The sequence below is a fragment of the Schistocerca serialis genome, chromosome 4 (genome assembly GCF_023864345.2).
Source record: "Schistocerca serialis cubense isolate TAMUIC-IGC-003099 chromosome 4, iqSchSeri2.2, whole genome shotgun sequence".
Taxonomy (NCBI): domain Eukaryota; kingdom Metazoa; phylum Arthropoda; class Insecta; order Orthoptera; family Acrididae; genus Schistocerca; species Schistocerca serialis.
The window spans coordinates 660,789,619-660,805,791 of record NC_064641.1 but is presented as its reverse complement, the minus strand read 5'-3'; the positions used below and the strand labels follow the sequence as shown (position 1 = coordinate 660,805,791).

Here is a 16,173-nt window from a genome sequence, read left to right as displayed (position 1 = left end):
TGTGAGTGGAACCAAGGGTATCTCAAAGACTTGGTAACTCACTGCAAAGAAGGGCTGCGAGACGTATGAGAACCACAAGCAGCCTGCAGTGTCAGATTCTACGTCATAGACAGATGGGAAGGAGAGAACAGAGTGGTGCACATCTCATGACCTTATGGTTTCCGGACTTACGATTGCAGGAACTTTTTCCCAGTTTTGACGAATACTACCTCGTGTAGAAATGTATAACATTTTTTAAACATGTAGGACATTTAATTGTAATTTAGATCACGTGATTTTTGTCGGGCAAGATATATTGCTACTATTGTTTTGAAACTGTATATCAGTATATTCTAATAAATAACTAGGTCTATAATCAGCGACGTAATTGGTAGATACGGCGTTTATCAAGTAAACTAATATAGAGAAGGAAAAAGTACAAATACCTGAGCGAGTCCCTGGCAGAGCCTGTTAAAAAACAGTACATAGTAGCCAGCCCAGGCTGACTGCGGTGTCAGAACCGCCAGCAGAGACGAGACAAAAATGCCGACCAGCAGGACGACCTTACCACCGAAACGGTCAGCGAGCACACCTCCTGGGATGTGACCAATCGTGTATCCGTAGTAGAAGCCTGCGAGGATCTCTCCTTGCATCTGCTTGTCCCAGATGAATTCCCCATCCTGCAATTGGGATACGATATCTGAAATGCGCATTTCGTAATATCAATGAGAACTCTACTGGCGTTTGACACGACGTGAACCTACATAAAATATGTTTATTTTGCGTCGCAGCCAGAAACAACAAGGCCGGTAACTGCCACGAACCAAGTAGCGCGTGCTTACCAAGAGCGACGCAAAGTCGACCGCCGAAAACACGTTAGAGAGCCAACGTTATGACTACATGCAACGTCAGCTCACATTAGTACTGATGTGCACAGCCGCAATCGTCTTAAACAACAATACACACAATCATAAATCAAAATTTAAAATCCAAATGCAGAAAGTGATGTTATAGTCATATTTGGGTATCATCCTAATTACTAGAGATGAAAAGCTTGTAAGTCTATTTAGTTATCATCTGAGGTGTGTCTTATAAGTCTGAGTGTGGGACTGTAATTACCATATTTGTGTCAACAGCAAACATTAACTTTTCAACCACTCTTCAAAGACCTAGGAAGAATTTTTTGTCGATTAAAAATGGGCTCAGATGTGAGCTTATGAGGACCCACCAGTTATGTTCCCCCTCTCGGATATTAGTTTCATGCCTGTGAAACAGCCTGTAGTGAGACCATCTGCTTTCAGTTTTGAAGATCAGACTCCATTCATGAAGAGAGACATCTATAAATGCACTGATTTTTTATTTTGTCAAGCAGAATTTGTGGTCCTACATGCATGAAAAGTGATATCTATAAATGCATTAATTTTTTTTGACAAGCAACATTTGTGGTCTACACAATTACAGTTTTGGACAAGATCACTAAATATAACAAAAGCGTTCTGCATCCTGTTTGACTCTTCTAGGACTCCATTCCTGATATCTTGTGTTATCTTGTCTGTGGTGAACCCTTCACGAAAGGCAGACTGAGAGGCAGTTAACAAGTTCTGCTCAGTTAAGTGGGTCAGTATTCTGTCACAGCCTATCCCAAATATATAGTGCGATAGGTATATGTAATACAAAGGTGATTTGCTTATCTTCAGTTTACTGAATGAATATTTAAGTCTATTGGTATGTATGCACTGAGTTTTTGATTCCTTGAAGGTAATCCTAGGCACCGACAAAAACATGGAAACATTAACGTATGTTGCACTGTAGATAGATATTTACATGGTTGTCAATATGTATAGTATTACGTTGTATTGATTCTTGTTTTATAGCACTCGCTAATGGGATAACGTAGTCCCAAGATATATCGTGTTTGTTACATCACACCTTTGACAGTGGTGTGATAACATTCTCAGCGGTGATTCATGGGAGAGTTGTGCGGTGGCTTCACAACAGATGAATGACACAGTTTCGGCCTTTCCGAAAACATCGATAATGATGACGAAATTACGTTATTAGTGTCTCACCAGACAATGAAAGTAATAGACATGTTCAAAAACACGATAATGGAACTTTTCAAAATGATTAAATACATAAAATTCAACAAAGAATGTAGGCAGTTAGTGCTGATACCTTCTTTTTTCTGCTTTCCTTGCGCCTTTGACCCGCATTGGCGCTAGGTCTGCATGGTTATTAAAGGATTTGGCATGGTTAGTTCAAGGCGTGACCGAACGTCCTACCTGTCGTTACCCCGTTGCAACCCAGGACGGAATATTTGTACCTCACGTGCCTGTGTGGAGTGTTATTCATGTGAAAGTGAGTGAAAATTTTCTAAATGTTTGTGAATCATGTAACTAAGATGGGATTAAGGCACCAACACAGTATTCACCTAGTAAGGGGGGGGGGGGGGTGAGAAACTGTGTAAAAACCACATCCAGGCTGGCCGGCACACAGACCCTCGTGGTTAAATCGGCAGGCGGATTCTGCCTGGGGCCAGTTCGCCACCTCTTCACATAAGCGGCACTTTAACACACGTGGCTATCCAGGTGAGGTCGGCAGTTAGTTGTGATTCCAAACTACATCAACGTCAAGCTAGGATACTGAAGTAACTGTACAAGGATGTGGAACGAAAAACGGAAACAGTGTGGTTACATACAGAAATAAAGCCGTTATATAAGAGGAAAGATGTTTTAAATAGCTAACTTTTCTTTTACATACTTTTACAAATTGCCCACAGGAAGAACCTTAACACATCAAACCTTGAGTGGGAGAAAATTCATGGCATTGTTTGTAAGGAGCACCGCAACATCTGTACAAAACTAAACAGCAATGAAAAATCTGCTACAGGTCACAAACCAAACAAACTCCTAGACAAGGAACTAGTGACATATGAACATAACTACACATGCATAACTCTAAAGAATAAGCTATATGACTCAAAAGAATAAGCAGTATAAAAAAGAAACTGTCAGAAAACTGGGAAATAAACAGAGGCAAATAAAAGTCACACAGGTTTCATTAAAAAATGAATGCATTGAAGAGAACTCTTCAAATTTTCACAGAAAACAACATTGCACAACTGAACAAAGACCCAAGAAACAATTCCACAACAAAATGAATGCACAGTTAAAGAGGACACATTTCTTACTGCCAGAATATGAAAAGAAATACGTACATCACCTGTGCCGCACGGAGTGGCCCCGCAGTTTTAGGCACAATGTCACGGATTGCGCGGCCCCTCCCGCCAGAGGTTCGAGTCCTCCCTCGGGCATGGATGTGTGTGTGTGTGTGTGTGTGTGTGTGTGTGTGTGTTCTTAGTATAAGTTAGTTTAGTTTAGTTTAAGTAGTGTGTAAGTCTAGGGACCGATGACCTCAGAAGTTCCCTTAGCAATTCACACACACATTTGGACATTTGAATATCACCTGCGTGAACTGCAAACCCCCATATTAAGATCCCAACTTACAGCGAACAAGGAAGGATGTTCAGTGACACCTTTAGTTAACATTGTCAACAGCCTTGCATACAAACTATCTCACAAAGTCAGTCAGTTTCTAAAAGAGTATTTCATATAGGGGACAAAATGTACTGTGAGAAAGAGTGCCATACTAGTCACCGAAATAAGTGATATAAACATTACAGATGATGTCCGTTTTTTATCACTAGACATCAGAACCCTATATTCCAAAATAACTATTAAAGAAGCCATTGCAGTAATAAAGAAGCCATTGCAGTAATAAAGAAGCCATTGCAGTAATAAAGAACGATTTAGTCAAGTACAAAAAGTCTCCATAAGCTGAAATTATTCAATTTATAGAATTACTAGAGCTAATACTCAACTTCAGTTACTTTGCATTCAGTGGTAATATTTATCAACAACCACATGGGCTAGGGCCTCTGTACTACGAAAGATTATAAAAGTGATACCTTAATATTAATCAAATGCGTCTCCAATAACACCAATAACATCATAAATTTGTTGAATACTGTACACAAAAAACTTTAAGTGTCGAACACAAAAAATAATAACATTAATTATCTAGATTTTCGCATAGGCGATCACAATAGGCCCAATTTCAAGATACACAGAAAAAAACACAGATTTCAGTATCACGATTCCTGCCACATCCTGTCATCCATATATACACAAAAAACTGCATACAAAACAACGGTACGTAGATCAAACAAAATTACATTGAATGAGGACGACAGTTTGTTTCGTATTCTGTGGATGATTTGCCAAATTAATAATAATAATATAGAATGAGTCGTTTTACATTCACGTTACATTTTCAAATGTAACTATGGCTACATACTTGCAATCTACGATCTTTTGACATCATTAAGCAAATTTCAATGGCTAATGACTTTACCAGACGAATGATAAATGAAATGCAGAAGCAAACAGAAAAAATTAAATAAATACGTTGAAAGGAATCAGTAATACAATCAGATGTATGGCGTGCATACATATGTAGCGATAATTTTTTAAAACATAGCTAACCTACTTAGGTCACATAAAGTAAAAGTAGCTTTCTTCACGAAAACCATATTACAACAAAAGTATTGTACACCCTGAACAATAGAAGAGGTAAGTTTTTTGACACAGGAACATACAAAATCACATGTAGAAGTTGTTCAACCTGCTACATAAGGCAGACTGGTAAGAATTGTCGCATTATATGTAATGAACACATCAACTGCTACATACATAACCAGTTCACCAAACCCTCAATAGCAACAGATACAAAAAACCTGTAGGCACATTCAAAAACATAGAAGAAGGGCTTAAAATCCTACACCACTCCCACAAATCGTATATAATGGATTTAATTGAGGAGCCGCGATTTTTGCACGCGACAAAATGCAGGGGGGGGGGGGGGGGGGGAGGCGGATAGAATCCCTAACAGCAGTAAATTCAATAAATATTTTCATTTCTTTATAGACTCTAAACATTTACAACAAAATACAATATAAAGCACGTAATACAATAAATTTATGGTTATGTAAATAATGTAACCCACATTCACTGTAACACCGCTAATGTATCCGAACTCTTTGTGATTTTTTTTTTCTTTTGTCATCAGTCTACTGACTGGTTTGATGCGGCCCGCCACGAATTCCTTTCCTGTGCTAACCTCTTCATCTCGGAGTAGCACTTGCAACCTACATCCTCAATTATTTGCTTGACGTATTCAAATCTCTGTCTTCCTCTACAGTTTTTGCCCTCTACAGCTCCCTCTAGTACAATGGAAGTCATTCCCTCATGTCTTAGCAGATGTCCTATCAACCTGTCCTCTCTCCTTATCAGTGTTTTCCACATATTCCTTTCCTCTCCGATTCTGCGTAGAACCTCCTCATTCCTTACCTTATCAGTCCACCTCATTTTCAACATTCGTCTATAGCACCACATCTCAAATGTTTCGATTCTCTTCTGTTCCGGTTTTCCCACAGTCCATGTTTCACTACCATACAATGCAGCATTCCAGACGTATATCCTCAGAAATTTCTTCCTCAAATTAAGGCCGGTATTTTTGCCATAGCGAGTCTGCTTTTGATGTCCTCCTTGCTCCGTCCGTCATTGGTTATTTTACTGCCTAGGTAGCAGAATTCCTTAACTTCATTGACTTCGTGACCATCAATCCTGATGTTAAGTTTCTCGGTGTTCTCATTTCTACTACTTCTCATTACCTTCGTCTTTCTCCGACTTACTCTCAAACCATACTGTGTACTCATTAGACTGTTCATTCCGTTCAGCAGATCGTTTAATTCTTCTTCACTTTCACTCAGGATAGCAATGTCATCAGCGAATCGTATCATTGATATCCTTTCACCTTGTATTTTAATTCCACTCCTGAACCTTTCTTTCATTTCCGTCATTGCTTCCTCGATGTGCAGATTGAAGAGTAGGGGCGAAAGGCTACAGCCTTGTCTTACACCCTTCTTAATACGAGCACTTCGTTCTTGATCGTCCACTCTTATTATTCCCTCTTGGTTGTTGTACATATTGTATACGACCCGTCTCTCCCTATAGCTTACCCCTACTTTTTTCAGAATCTCGAACAGCTTGCACCATTTTATATTGTCGAACGCTTTTTCCAGGTCGACAAATCCTATGAAAGTGTCTTGATTTTTCTTTAGCCTTGCTTCCATTATTAGCCGTAACGTTAGAATTGCCTCTCTCGTCCCTTTACTTTTCCTAAAGCCAAACTGATCGTCACTTAGCGCATTCTCAATTTTCTTTTCCATTCATCTGTATATTACTCTTGTAAGCAGCTTCGATGCATGAGCTGTTAAGCTGATTGTGCGATAATTCTCGCACTTGTCAGCCCTTGCCGTCTTTGGAATTGTGTGGATGATGCATTTCCGAAAGTCAGATGGTATATCTCCAGATTGATATATTCTACACACCAATGTGAATAGTCGTTTCGTTGCCACTTCCCCCAATGATTTTAGAAATTCTGATGGAATGTTATCTATCCCTTCTGCCTTATTTGATCGTAAGTCTTCCAAAGCTCTTTTAAATTCTGATTCTAATACTGCATCCCCTATCTCTTCTAAATCGACTCCTGTTTCTTCTTCTATCACATCAGACAAATCTTCACCCTCATAGAGGTTTTCAATGTATTCTTTCCACCTATCTGCTCTCTCCTCTGCATTTAACAGTGGAATTCCCGTTGCACTCTTAATGTTACCACCGTCGCTTTTAATGTCATCAAAGGTTGTTTTGACTTTCCTGTATGCTGAGTCTGTCCTTCCGACAATCATATCTTTTTCTTCACATTTTTCCTGCAGCCATTTCGTCTTAGCTTCCCTGCACTTCCTATTTATTTCATTCCTCAGCGACTTGTATTTCTGTATTCCTGATTTTCCCGGAACATGTTTGTACTTCCTCCTTTCATCAATCAACTGAAGTATTTCTTCTGTTACCCATGGTTTCTTCGCAGCTACCTTCTTTGTACCTATGTTTTCCTTCCCAACTTCTGTGATGGCCCTTTTTAGAGATGCCCATTCCTCTTCAACAGTACTGCGTACTGCGCTATTCCTTATTGCTGTATCTATAGCGTTAGAGAACTTCAAACGTATCTCGTCATTCCTTAGTACTTCCGTATCCCACTTCTTTGCGTATTGATTCTTCCTGACGAATGTCGAACTTCAGCCTACTCTTCATCACTACTATATTGTGATCTGAGTCTTTATCTGCTCCCGGGTACGCCTTACAATCCAGTATCTGATTTCGGAATCTCTGTCTGACCATGATGTAATCTAATTGAAATCTTCCCGTATCTCCCGGCCTTTTCCAAGTACACCTCCTCCTCTTGTGATTCTTGAACAGAGTATTCGCTATTACTAGCTGAAACTTGTCACAGAACTCAATTAGTCTTTCTCCTCTTTCATTCCTTGTCCCAAGCCCATAGTCTCCTGTAACCTTTTCTTCTACTCCTTCCCCTACAACTGCATTCCAGTCGCCCATGACTATTAGATTTTCGTCTCGCTTTACATACTGCATTACCCTTTCAATATCCTCATTCACTTTCTCTATCTGTTCATCTTCAGCTTGCGACGTCGGTATGTATACCTGAACTATCGTTGTCGGTGTTGGTCTGCTGTCGATTCTGATTTGAACAACTCGGTCACTGAACTGTTCACAGTAACACACCCTCTGCCCTACCTTCCTATTCATAATTAATCCTACACCTGTTATACCATTTTCTGCTGCTGTTGATATTACCCGATACTCATCTGACCAGAAATCCTTGTCTTCCTTCCACTTCACTTCACTGACCCCTACTATATCTAGATTGAGCCTTTTCATTTCCCTTTTCATATTTTCTAGCTTCCCTACCACGTTCAAGCTTCTGACATTCCACGCCCCGACTCGTAGAACGTTATCCTTTCGTTGATTATTCAATATTTTTCTCATGGTAACCTCCCCCTTGGCAGTCCCCTCCCGGAGATCCGAATGGGGGACTATTCCGGAATCTTTTGCCAAGGGAGAGATCATCATGACACTTCTTCAATTACAGGCCACATGTCCTGTGGATACACGTTACGTGTCTTTAATGCAGTAGTTTCCATCGCCTTCTGCATCCTCATGTCGTTGATCATTGCTGATTCTTCCGCATTTAGGGGCAATTTCCCACCCCTAGGACAAGAGAGTGCCCTGAACCTCTACCCGCTCCTCCGCCCTCTTTGACAAGGCCATTGGCAGAATGAGGCTGACTTCTTATGCCGGAAGTCTTCGGCTGCCAATGCTGATTATTTATCAAAATTTAGGCAGTGCCGGGGATCGAACCCGGGACCGGAGACGTTTTGATTATGAATCAACGACGCTACCCATGGACCACGGACGTAAACCAGGCCGTCGTAATGTCTCTGTAACATATTTTGATTTCAGAAAGAAACAATGTAAGTAATAGTTTACACACTTGTGGCATTCTGCATAACAGAGGAGGCACAGTATCTGCAAGTAAACAGACAACTACTCTATTCCCAACATTAGCACGTAAAAGAACATCCCAAGATTTTGTGATGTCAGTACAACTCAAACAGACGATTACAGTGCAACAGAGGCAGAAAAACACGCTTGCAGATATCACACAAATGACTTAGGTCAACAAATGCATAAATTCTCGAAATGCATAGTGCTGAACATGAACAAGTATGTAACTGGTGCAGTGTTTTATTATTTAGATACTTAACATGGTTACAGAAATTCCAAAAACATCGATTATAATGAATGAAATTAAGCTATTATGTCTGAATATGATTGTTTCTTAGTGGATGGAATATTTTCTGTCACTGTGAAGATGTAATCAGTGTATTTGGTGCCCAGTGATCTGATTTCTATCAGACCAACATTCTGAGGCCCCAGTTTCATTTGGGTTGCTATCTTTGTTTGTTGTTTGTTTAATAATGTTCCAAACTGTTTTGGCCTAATTGGTGAAATGTTTTATTTTTTTTATCATAGGGCACGAGTTTTGCTTTTCGAATGACAGGCTGGAGGATTCTGCAGTTCCTGTGTTAATGGAGTTTCAAATCCTGGCTGCGGGTTGTCCTCTGAATTAGACAGAGCGCTCGCTTCTTACCCTTCATATTTTAAACCCAGAAGTTACTCGTCTCTGGTCCGTGCCTTCTTACAGTTTTGTCCTTACTTGTTCGGAGTGGAACAGAATTCTGAGTGTTATAGGAAAATGTTAAGACATATTTTAATTTTCAATGCACATTGTCTACTTCAGAAATGCCTCCCCAGTATTCTCCCTGTAATTTCTCTACCAAATCATAGTTTATGATTATGTGATACAATTCTTTTCTTCTATGATTTAACATTTGAAAATAAAGTAACTGAATAGTATTTTTATGACTAAATCACTAAATGACGTTGGGTCTAAAAACAAGCTGTCGATCAACACTTCACAGCGTCATACCATTGTAAGGTTGAGCCAGATAGTAGGGGATTCTATCGTTATTTCGAAAGGTTAATTTCATTCTCTTGTTATGGTCAAGCTTTAGCCAGCAGCTTCGGCTGCCTGCAGTTTTCTCATCCCGCGGTCTGACAGCAGCAAGTCAGCACCGAGGTGGGCAATCTCAATCACGTGCCTCCCTCGTGTGCTGATGACGTAACGCCGCCTAGGCTATGCTGATCAGGTCACGCTTCGGAACTTTCCATGCCGCCCCCGCGGGTGTCTCCGCTTCTGACCAATCAGGGCGGAGGAAGCAGTGTGGCTGTACTGCATGTACCCTGCCTCCCGTCGGCGAGACACTCTCTCTGCCGGGCGCCTTGTAGCTGTGAACACCACCTGCCTCTCCCGGTGCTGAGGTGCTGTGGACTTCGTTTATGTTGCTACCACGCCATACGAACTTGTCCGAATGGCAGCCACCACTTTTCAATAACTTCACCCAAGTTTGATGTGAACTATACATCGCCTAGCACTACACTCTGGCTCACCCTCACCTCCCTATGCCTGACTCATGTTGCCCATTTGAATGCATTTTCTGCCAATAAATGGCCTCGTCACAAAAATTGTCCAAATGATTTATTTCCGCCCACCGCCTTAGCTGCTCCAGCGATCCTGAACACAATCCTCGTAGGGAATTTTACAGTGAATAATTATTCATATATGATTCAGAAACCTGGAGTATAGCTAAACGTAGAGAGGGAAACTATTAACATTTGAAAGAAGAGCAATGAGGAAGATATGGGAATCGATCTTAGATAAAGGAGAATAGAAGAGAACGAGGAAATCTACCTCTTGATGCAAAAACCAACAATCCTACAGAACTAAAGAGCATTAGAATCCAGTGGGAGGTAGTAGAAGAAGGCACTTGAGGGGAAACCGAACACCAACGCTCCATATGACGACAAAGGCAGGGCTGGATGGACGACCTGGCAAAGGAACTGTCAGCCCAAGGGTTGAAGAGAAATCGAGCACAAAACAGAAACGAATGGAGGCAGTTTGTTGTAGCGGCGCATAGTCTGCAGGGCTCGTTATCGCTGGATGTGTATGTACACTCCTGGAAATTGAAATAAGAACACCGTGAATTCATTGTCCCAGGAAGGGGAAACTTTATTGACACATTCCTGGGGTCAGATACATCACATGATCACACTGACAGAACCACAGGCACATAGACACAGGCAACAGAGCATGCACAATGTCGGCACTAGTACAGTGTATATCCACCTTTAGCAGCAATGCAGGCTGCTATTCTCCCATGGAGACGATCGTAGAGATGCTGGATGTAGTCCTGTGGAACGGCTTGCCATGCCATTTCCACCTGGCGCCTCAGTTGGACCAGCGTTCGTGCTGGACGTGCAGACCGCGTGAGATGACGCTTCATCCAGTCCCAAACATGCTCAATGGGGGACAGATCCGGAGATCTTGCTGGCCAGGGTAGTTGACTTACACCTTCTAGAGCACGTTGGGTGGCACGGGATACATGCGGACGTGCATTGTCCTGTTGGAACAGCAAGTTCCCTTGCCGGTCTAGGAATGGTAGAACGATGGGTTCGATGACGGTTTGGATGTACCGTGCACTATTCAGTGTCCCCTCGACGATCACCAGTGGTGTACGGCCAATGTAGGAGATCGCTCCCCACACCATGATGCCGGGTGTTGGCCCTGCGTGCCTCGGTCGTATGCAGTCCTGATTGTGGCGCTCACCTGCACGGCGCCAAACACGCATACGACCATCATTGGCACCAAGGCAGAAGCGACTCTCATCGCTGAAGACGACACGTCTCCATTCGTCCCTCCATTCACGCCTGTCGCGACACCACTGGAGGCGGGCTGCACAATGTTGGGGCGTGAGCGGAAGACGGCCTAACGGTGTGCGGGACCGTAGCCCAGCTTCATGGAGACGGTTGCGAATGGTCCTCGCCGATACCCCAGGAGCAACAGTGTCCCTAATTTGCTGGGAAGTGGCGGTGCGGTCCCCTACGGCACTGCGTAGGATCCTACGGTCTTGGCGTGCATCCGTGCGTCGCTGCGGTCCGGTCCCAGGTCGACGGGCACGTGCACCTTCCGCCGACCACTGGCGACAACATCGATGTACTGTGGAGACCTCACGCCCCACGTGTTGAGCAATTCGGCGGTACGTCCACCCGGCCTCCCGCATGCCCACTATACGCCCTCGCTCAAAGTCCGTCAACTGCACATACGGTTCACGTCCACGCTGTCGCGGCATGCTACCAGTGTTAAAGACTGCGATGGAGCTCCGTATGCCACGGCGAACTGGCTGACACTGACGGCGGCGGTGCACAAATGCTGCGCAGCTAGCGCCATTCGACGGCCAACACCGCGGTTCCTGGTGTGTCCGCTGTGCCGTGCGTGTGATCATTGCTTGTACAGCCCTCTCGCAGTGTCCGGAGCAAGTATAGTGGGTCTGACACACCGGTGTCAATGTGTTCTTTTTTCCATTTCCAGGAGTGTATGTTTAGTAATCCAAAACTGGATTTGGACAACAATGGTGCCCTCGATAAATACTATCAGACAGAAAATCAATATTAAACTCTCCACAAATAATAATTGCTTAGGTAAGTTATTAAAAGTGTAAATAGTTCCTTTTTGAAGCTTCAATACATCCTGTGGGACTGGATTTGAACAACAAAGGTGCCCTCAATAAATACCGTCCGATAGAAAATCAACATTAAAGTCTCCACAAATAATAATTGCTTAGTTAAGTTATTAAAACTGTAAATAGCTGTTTTATGAAGCTTAAAAACATCCTGTGGGTACCCCGTAAACTGCTGCTGCTACAGACTTATGCGTCTCTTGGTCCATTATTGTGGCACAGCATTCAGAGAGTTGTTAAACACAATGTTCATTAATCTTCAGGGCTTGGGACATAACTCAGTTTTATATCGTATGCTATTTCCATCCCTTTCTTATTTCTAGTTGTGCAATAGCACGATATCAGCTTGTATCAAGGGTGTGGACATGAAACGGGAAACAGCAAGTAAAGCGTTTCTGGAAACGAGAAGTCTGTTAACATCTAACATAAATGTGTTCCCTGAAAAAAATTTTCTGGAGTAAGGTATTATATGGTAGCGAAAAGTGGACGATACACAGTACAGAAGCTCTTGAAATACGGTGCTATGGAAAAATGCTGAAGAATATATGGATTAATAGGATAACTAATAAAGACCTAGAAAATCGAATTGGGTGAAAAGAAATTTAAGGCACAACTTCAGTGGAAGACAGGATCGACAGATGATCCTGATCTATTGAGGAATAGTCATGTTGGTGACGGAGTAGTGAATGGTGGAGGGAGGAGATGGGAGGGAGGGTCAAAAATTGTAGAGGTAGCCCAGGGTTCGACTATAGTAATCAGGCTGAGGCAGATGTAGGCTGCAGTTCCTATGAACAGATGAAGGAGCTTACAAGGATGGACTACCATGGAGAACTGCATCAAACCAGTCTTTGGACTGAAGACCACAACAATGACATCCATTAATACGTGTCCGCTCAACTTCAGTGATTCCGTCTGATGTCCTGATACGCACAAAAAGTACGCTGTGCTTCCAGTTAGGCATTCGTTTTTCTGTATGTATGAGAGAAGTTCACCTTTCTTGTTAACGATGCTTCTAAGTTTCCGGTAGAAGATAATAAATGCATTTTCTTTAATGCGTGTGGCTTTCTGCAAGCTGCAGTATTTTTCGTTTTTGCTAGAAACTATTTCAGCTTTAACTCCGCCTATACTGAATCTCTTTCTTTCGGATAAAATAAGTCGAAACTTAGAGTAAGTTGAAACTTATTCTAACAGCCACTAACATGCTTCCGGAAACGAGTGGACAACAAACTATACAAGATGCCCAATGACTAGCTGCTAGATTCTATATGTGCTTTGCGAACCGCCTCTTAATTGTGACTACTAGAAGACAATAACAGCGCAGATTGAATACGAGTATCTAAGATGTGACTACCCCTGCAAAATAACAGAAACCGTTGGAGATATGTAAGTTCCCTTTGAATCATCAAACCCCAGAAACGTAGGTGCTACAACGCTGGCATAGATTAGAGAGGTGTTGGTAGTGTGGGTGGAACATTATTCTGCACTCTACTGAATTTGTAGTGTCTCGAACTGTCTGTGAATTTGCTGCTGCTGCTGTTGTTACTGCTGTTGTAGTTGTTGGTGTTGCAATATTAGTTGTTGTTCCGACAATTCAGTAATTAAACACGCTCGGGCAGGAGTTGCTCGTCGCCATGTTTGTATCGGAGCCTGACACAAATTAAGATGGTCACTGCCTCCAACCATGTAGCTTGTGGATATCAAGACCGATGCAAAGCTGATGGCCGGAAATAACGTATAGAGCAAACGTTATAACTGCAACTAATGCGTGCTCAAATCAGTGGCTACGCACAATGGCAGAAACGTCTTAGGCAGCTCAGGGTTCAGATACAGAAAATAAGGTTGAGGATAATAGTTCAACTTCAGAACACAAAAGGGGGGGGGGAGGGTCTGTTACATTGTTACTAACCCATCGTAAACTTTACTACTTCATATTTTACTCAAAGGGCATTTTAAGTTACAGTTTATGCACCAGTTAATTTCAATGTCTACAGTGGTACTTCAAATAGAAAATAAGTTCAAAATTTTCCTGGTTTATACCATATACAGACGATACTAAATTGGAGAGAAACTCGAGTTCGTACCAACTGCGAGGGCTTAGTAATCTAGAGTTAACATAAGGTCAGTGGCGAGGTACGGACTGCGGATCCGACTGCCACGCAGGATATTTTATTACCTGCAGCGTATCAAATGCAAACCGGTTGCGACTCTTTGCAGCGACCTACGGCCTCGTGGCTGCCACAGGCGGAATTATCTGTTACGCAGATGCTATCCCCGCTACTGTCTGAGTCAATTTTTCACGTTGTTGAAGTGGATGGCTGTTAATCTGTATGGCCACATTTCGCGCCCAAAATAGCCTAGGGGACTGACCACCTTCCGTAATGAAAAAAAAAAAAAGAAAAGGAATTTCCGAGTGAATTTTTCACGGAAACGATTGGATAGGTGTGTTGCCACACATGAAAAAAAACACTGACGTCATAACGATGTAGAAACAGATCGAGAGGAAAAGAAATAAGAAGTGGTCATTGTTTCTGGCTGCTATGCAGGCCCCCGGGTTCGATTCCCGATACTACTGGGTATTCTTTCTTGACCTCGTGATGCCAACTGAGGAGCTGCTGGAGTGAGAAGTAGCAGATTCAATGTATGAGAAACTTACAACGGCCGGGAGAGCCGCGCCCCTCCATATGGTACCCGAAGGACGACTTTGGTACAGACTGGCTGAATATCCCGATAGGGCCAATAGATGGAGCTCTAGCTTTAGTTTTACATTCAACATAAATATCCGAATTCTGTGAAAAATGTTGCAGGAGTATGATAGCTCCTGAAAGCATCTGAAAGCGCGATTCGATGAAACGGTATTTTGAAAATATCTTACAAATGCAAAACAAGATCAATGGAACACAGCCGGATTAAATTAGGCGGTGCTGCGGGAATTAGAGTATAAATGAGTCACTGGGAATAATAGACAAGTTAGCAGTAAAATAACTGATGATAGAAGTAGAGAAGATTTAGAATGCAGATTAGCAACAGACAGAAAATAATTTTTGAAAAAGGTGAATCTGTTAACAGCGAATAAAAATTTAACTGTTAGGAAGTGATTGGACAAGGTATTTATTCAAAGTGTAGCCTTAGGGAAGAAAATTTTGAAATGTTATGGCGTACAACAATGACGAAGACTGGATCGAATAGAGAGGTATTTTATTGAATTGAGGCAAAAAGAAAATTACGGCACGACTTCTCTAAAATAAAAGAACGGTTGATGCGACATATCGAGAAATCGTCAGTTTGGAAAGGGAGGAATTGTGGAGAACAATAACTGTAAAGGAAGATCAACGCTTGAATCCAGAAAGCAGATGCATATGGATGTAGATTGCAGTTGTTACACAGAGATGAGGAGGCCTGCATAGGATGGAATAGCGTGGAGAGCTGCATCAAATCGGTCTTATGACACAAGATCGCAGCAAAAACTACCTCTTAATTGTTTTCCAACACAGGTTAAAATCACGCACTAATGTGCTAACCTAAATTTTAAAGGTCAAAGAAGAGAAGGTCTTTCATGCACATGTTCACCAAACTATTTTGGATTTTTTCAGCTGTTTCGGTAGATCCACTGTCAATGTGAGAAGTACAGTTCCTTCCAAAAAACATGGTCTACACATCAATGCAGTAATGAGATTCTCTGGGAACTGAGATGTGGTAGCCTGACTTCATTGAAGAAGCTTTCTACACTATGGGACGAATATAGGCTCAATCGTATGAACCCCCTTTTCTTATCCATATGTAGGCAGAATGTATCCGTGATGATCATACAACATTTCAGGTATTATGGAGAGGGGGAAATGTGACCCTTTGAGAAGAAGAATTCAGATCCGAAAACGGTTTAGTTGCGGGTTAACTTTTGTAGTAGAATACGAAAACTGCAAATCACTGTTTGTACGACGCAGTTACATGATTGATTATAAACGTTGTTGCCAACATTTGAGGGAAGGAACCCCGTTAATATATCATGAGGGATGGCTGCAACCCCATGAACGTCCTGCGGCTGTGAATGCAGGCACATCTCTTTAACACAGCTCACTGAC

At 42.1% G+C, this 16,173-nt stretch overlaps 1 protein-coding gene across 2 annotated transcripts in view; it reads right to left on the bottom strand.

Moving 5' to 3' along the window:
• Positions 1 to 16,173, bottom strand: part of LOC126475526 (sialin-like) — a 107,966-nt gene that overhangs the window by 62,252 nt on the left and 29,541 nt on the right. For both annotated transcript variants that reach the window (XM_050103459.1, XM_050103460.1), the window contains exon 3: positions 426 to 659. In XM_050103459.1, the coding sequence (XP_049959416.1) occupies positions 426 to 659 (234 nt within the window). The remainder of the gene's footprint in view (positions 1 to 425; positions 660 to 16,173) is intronic.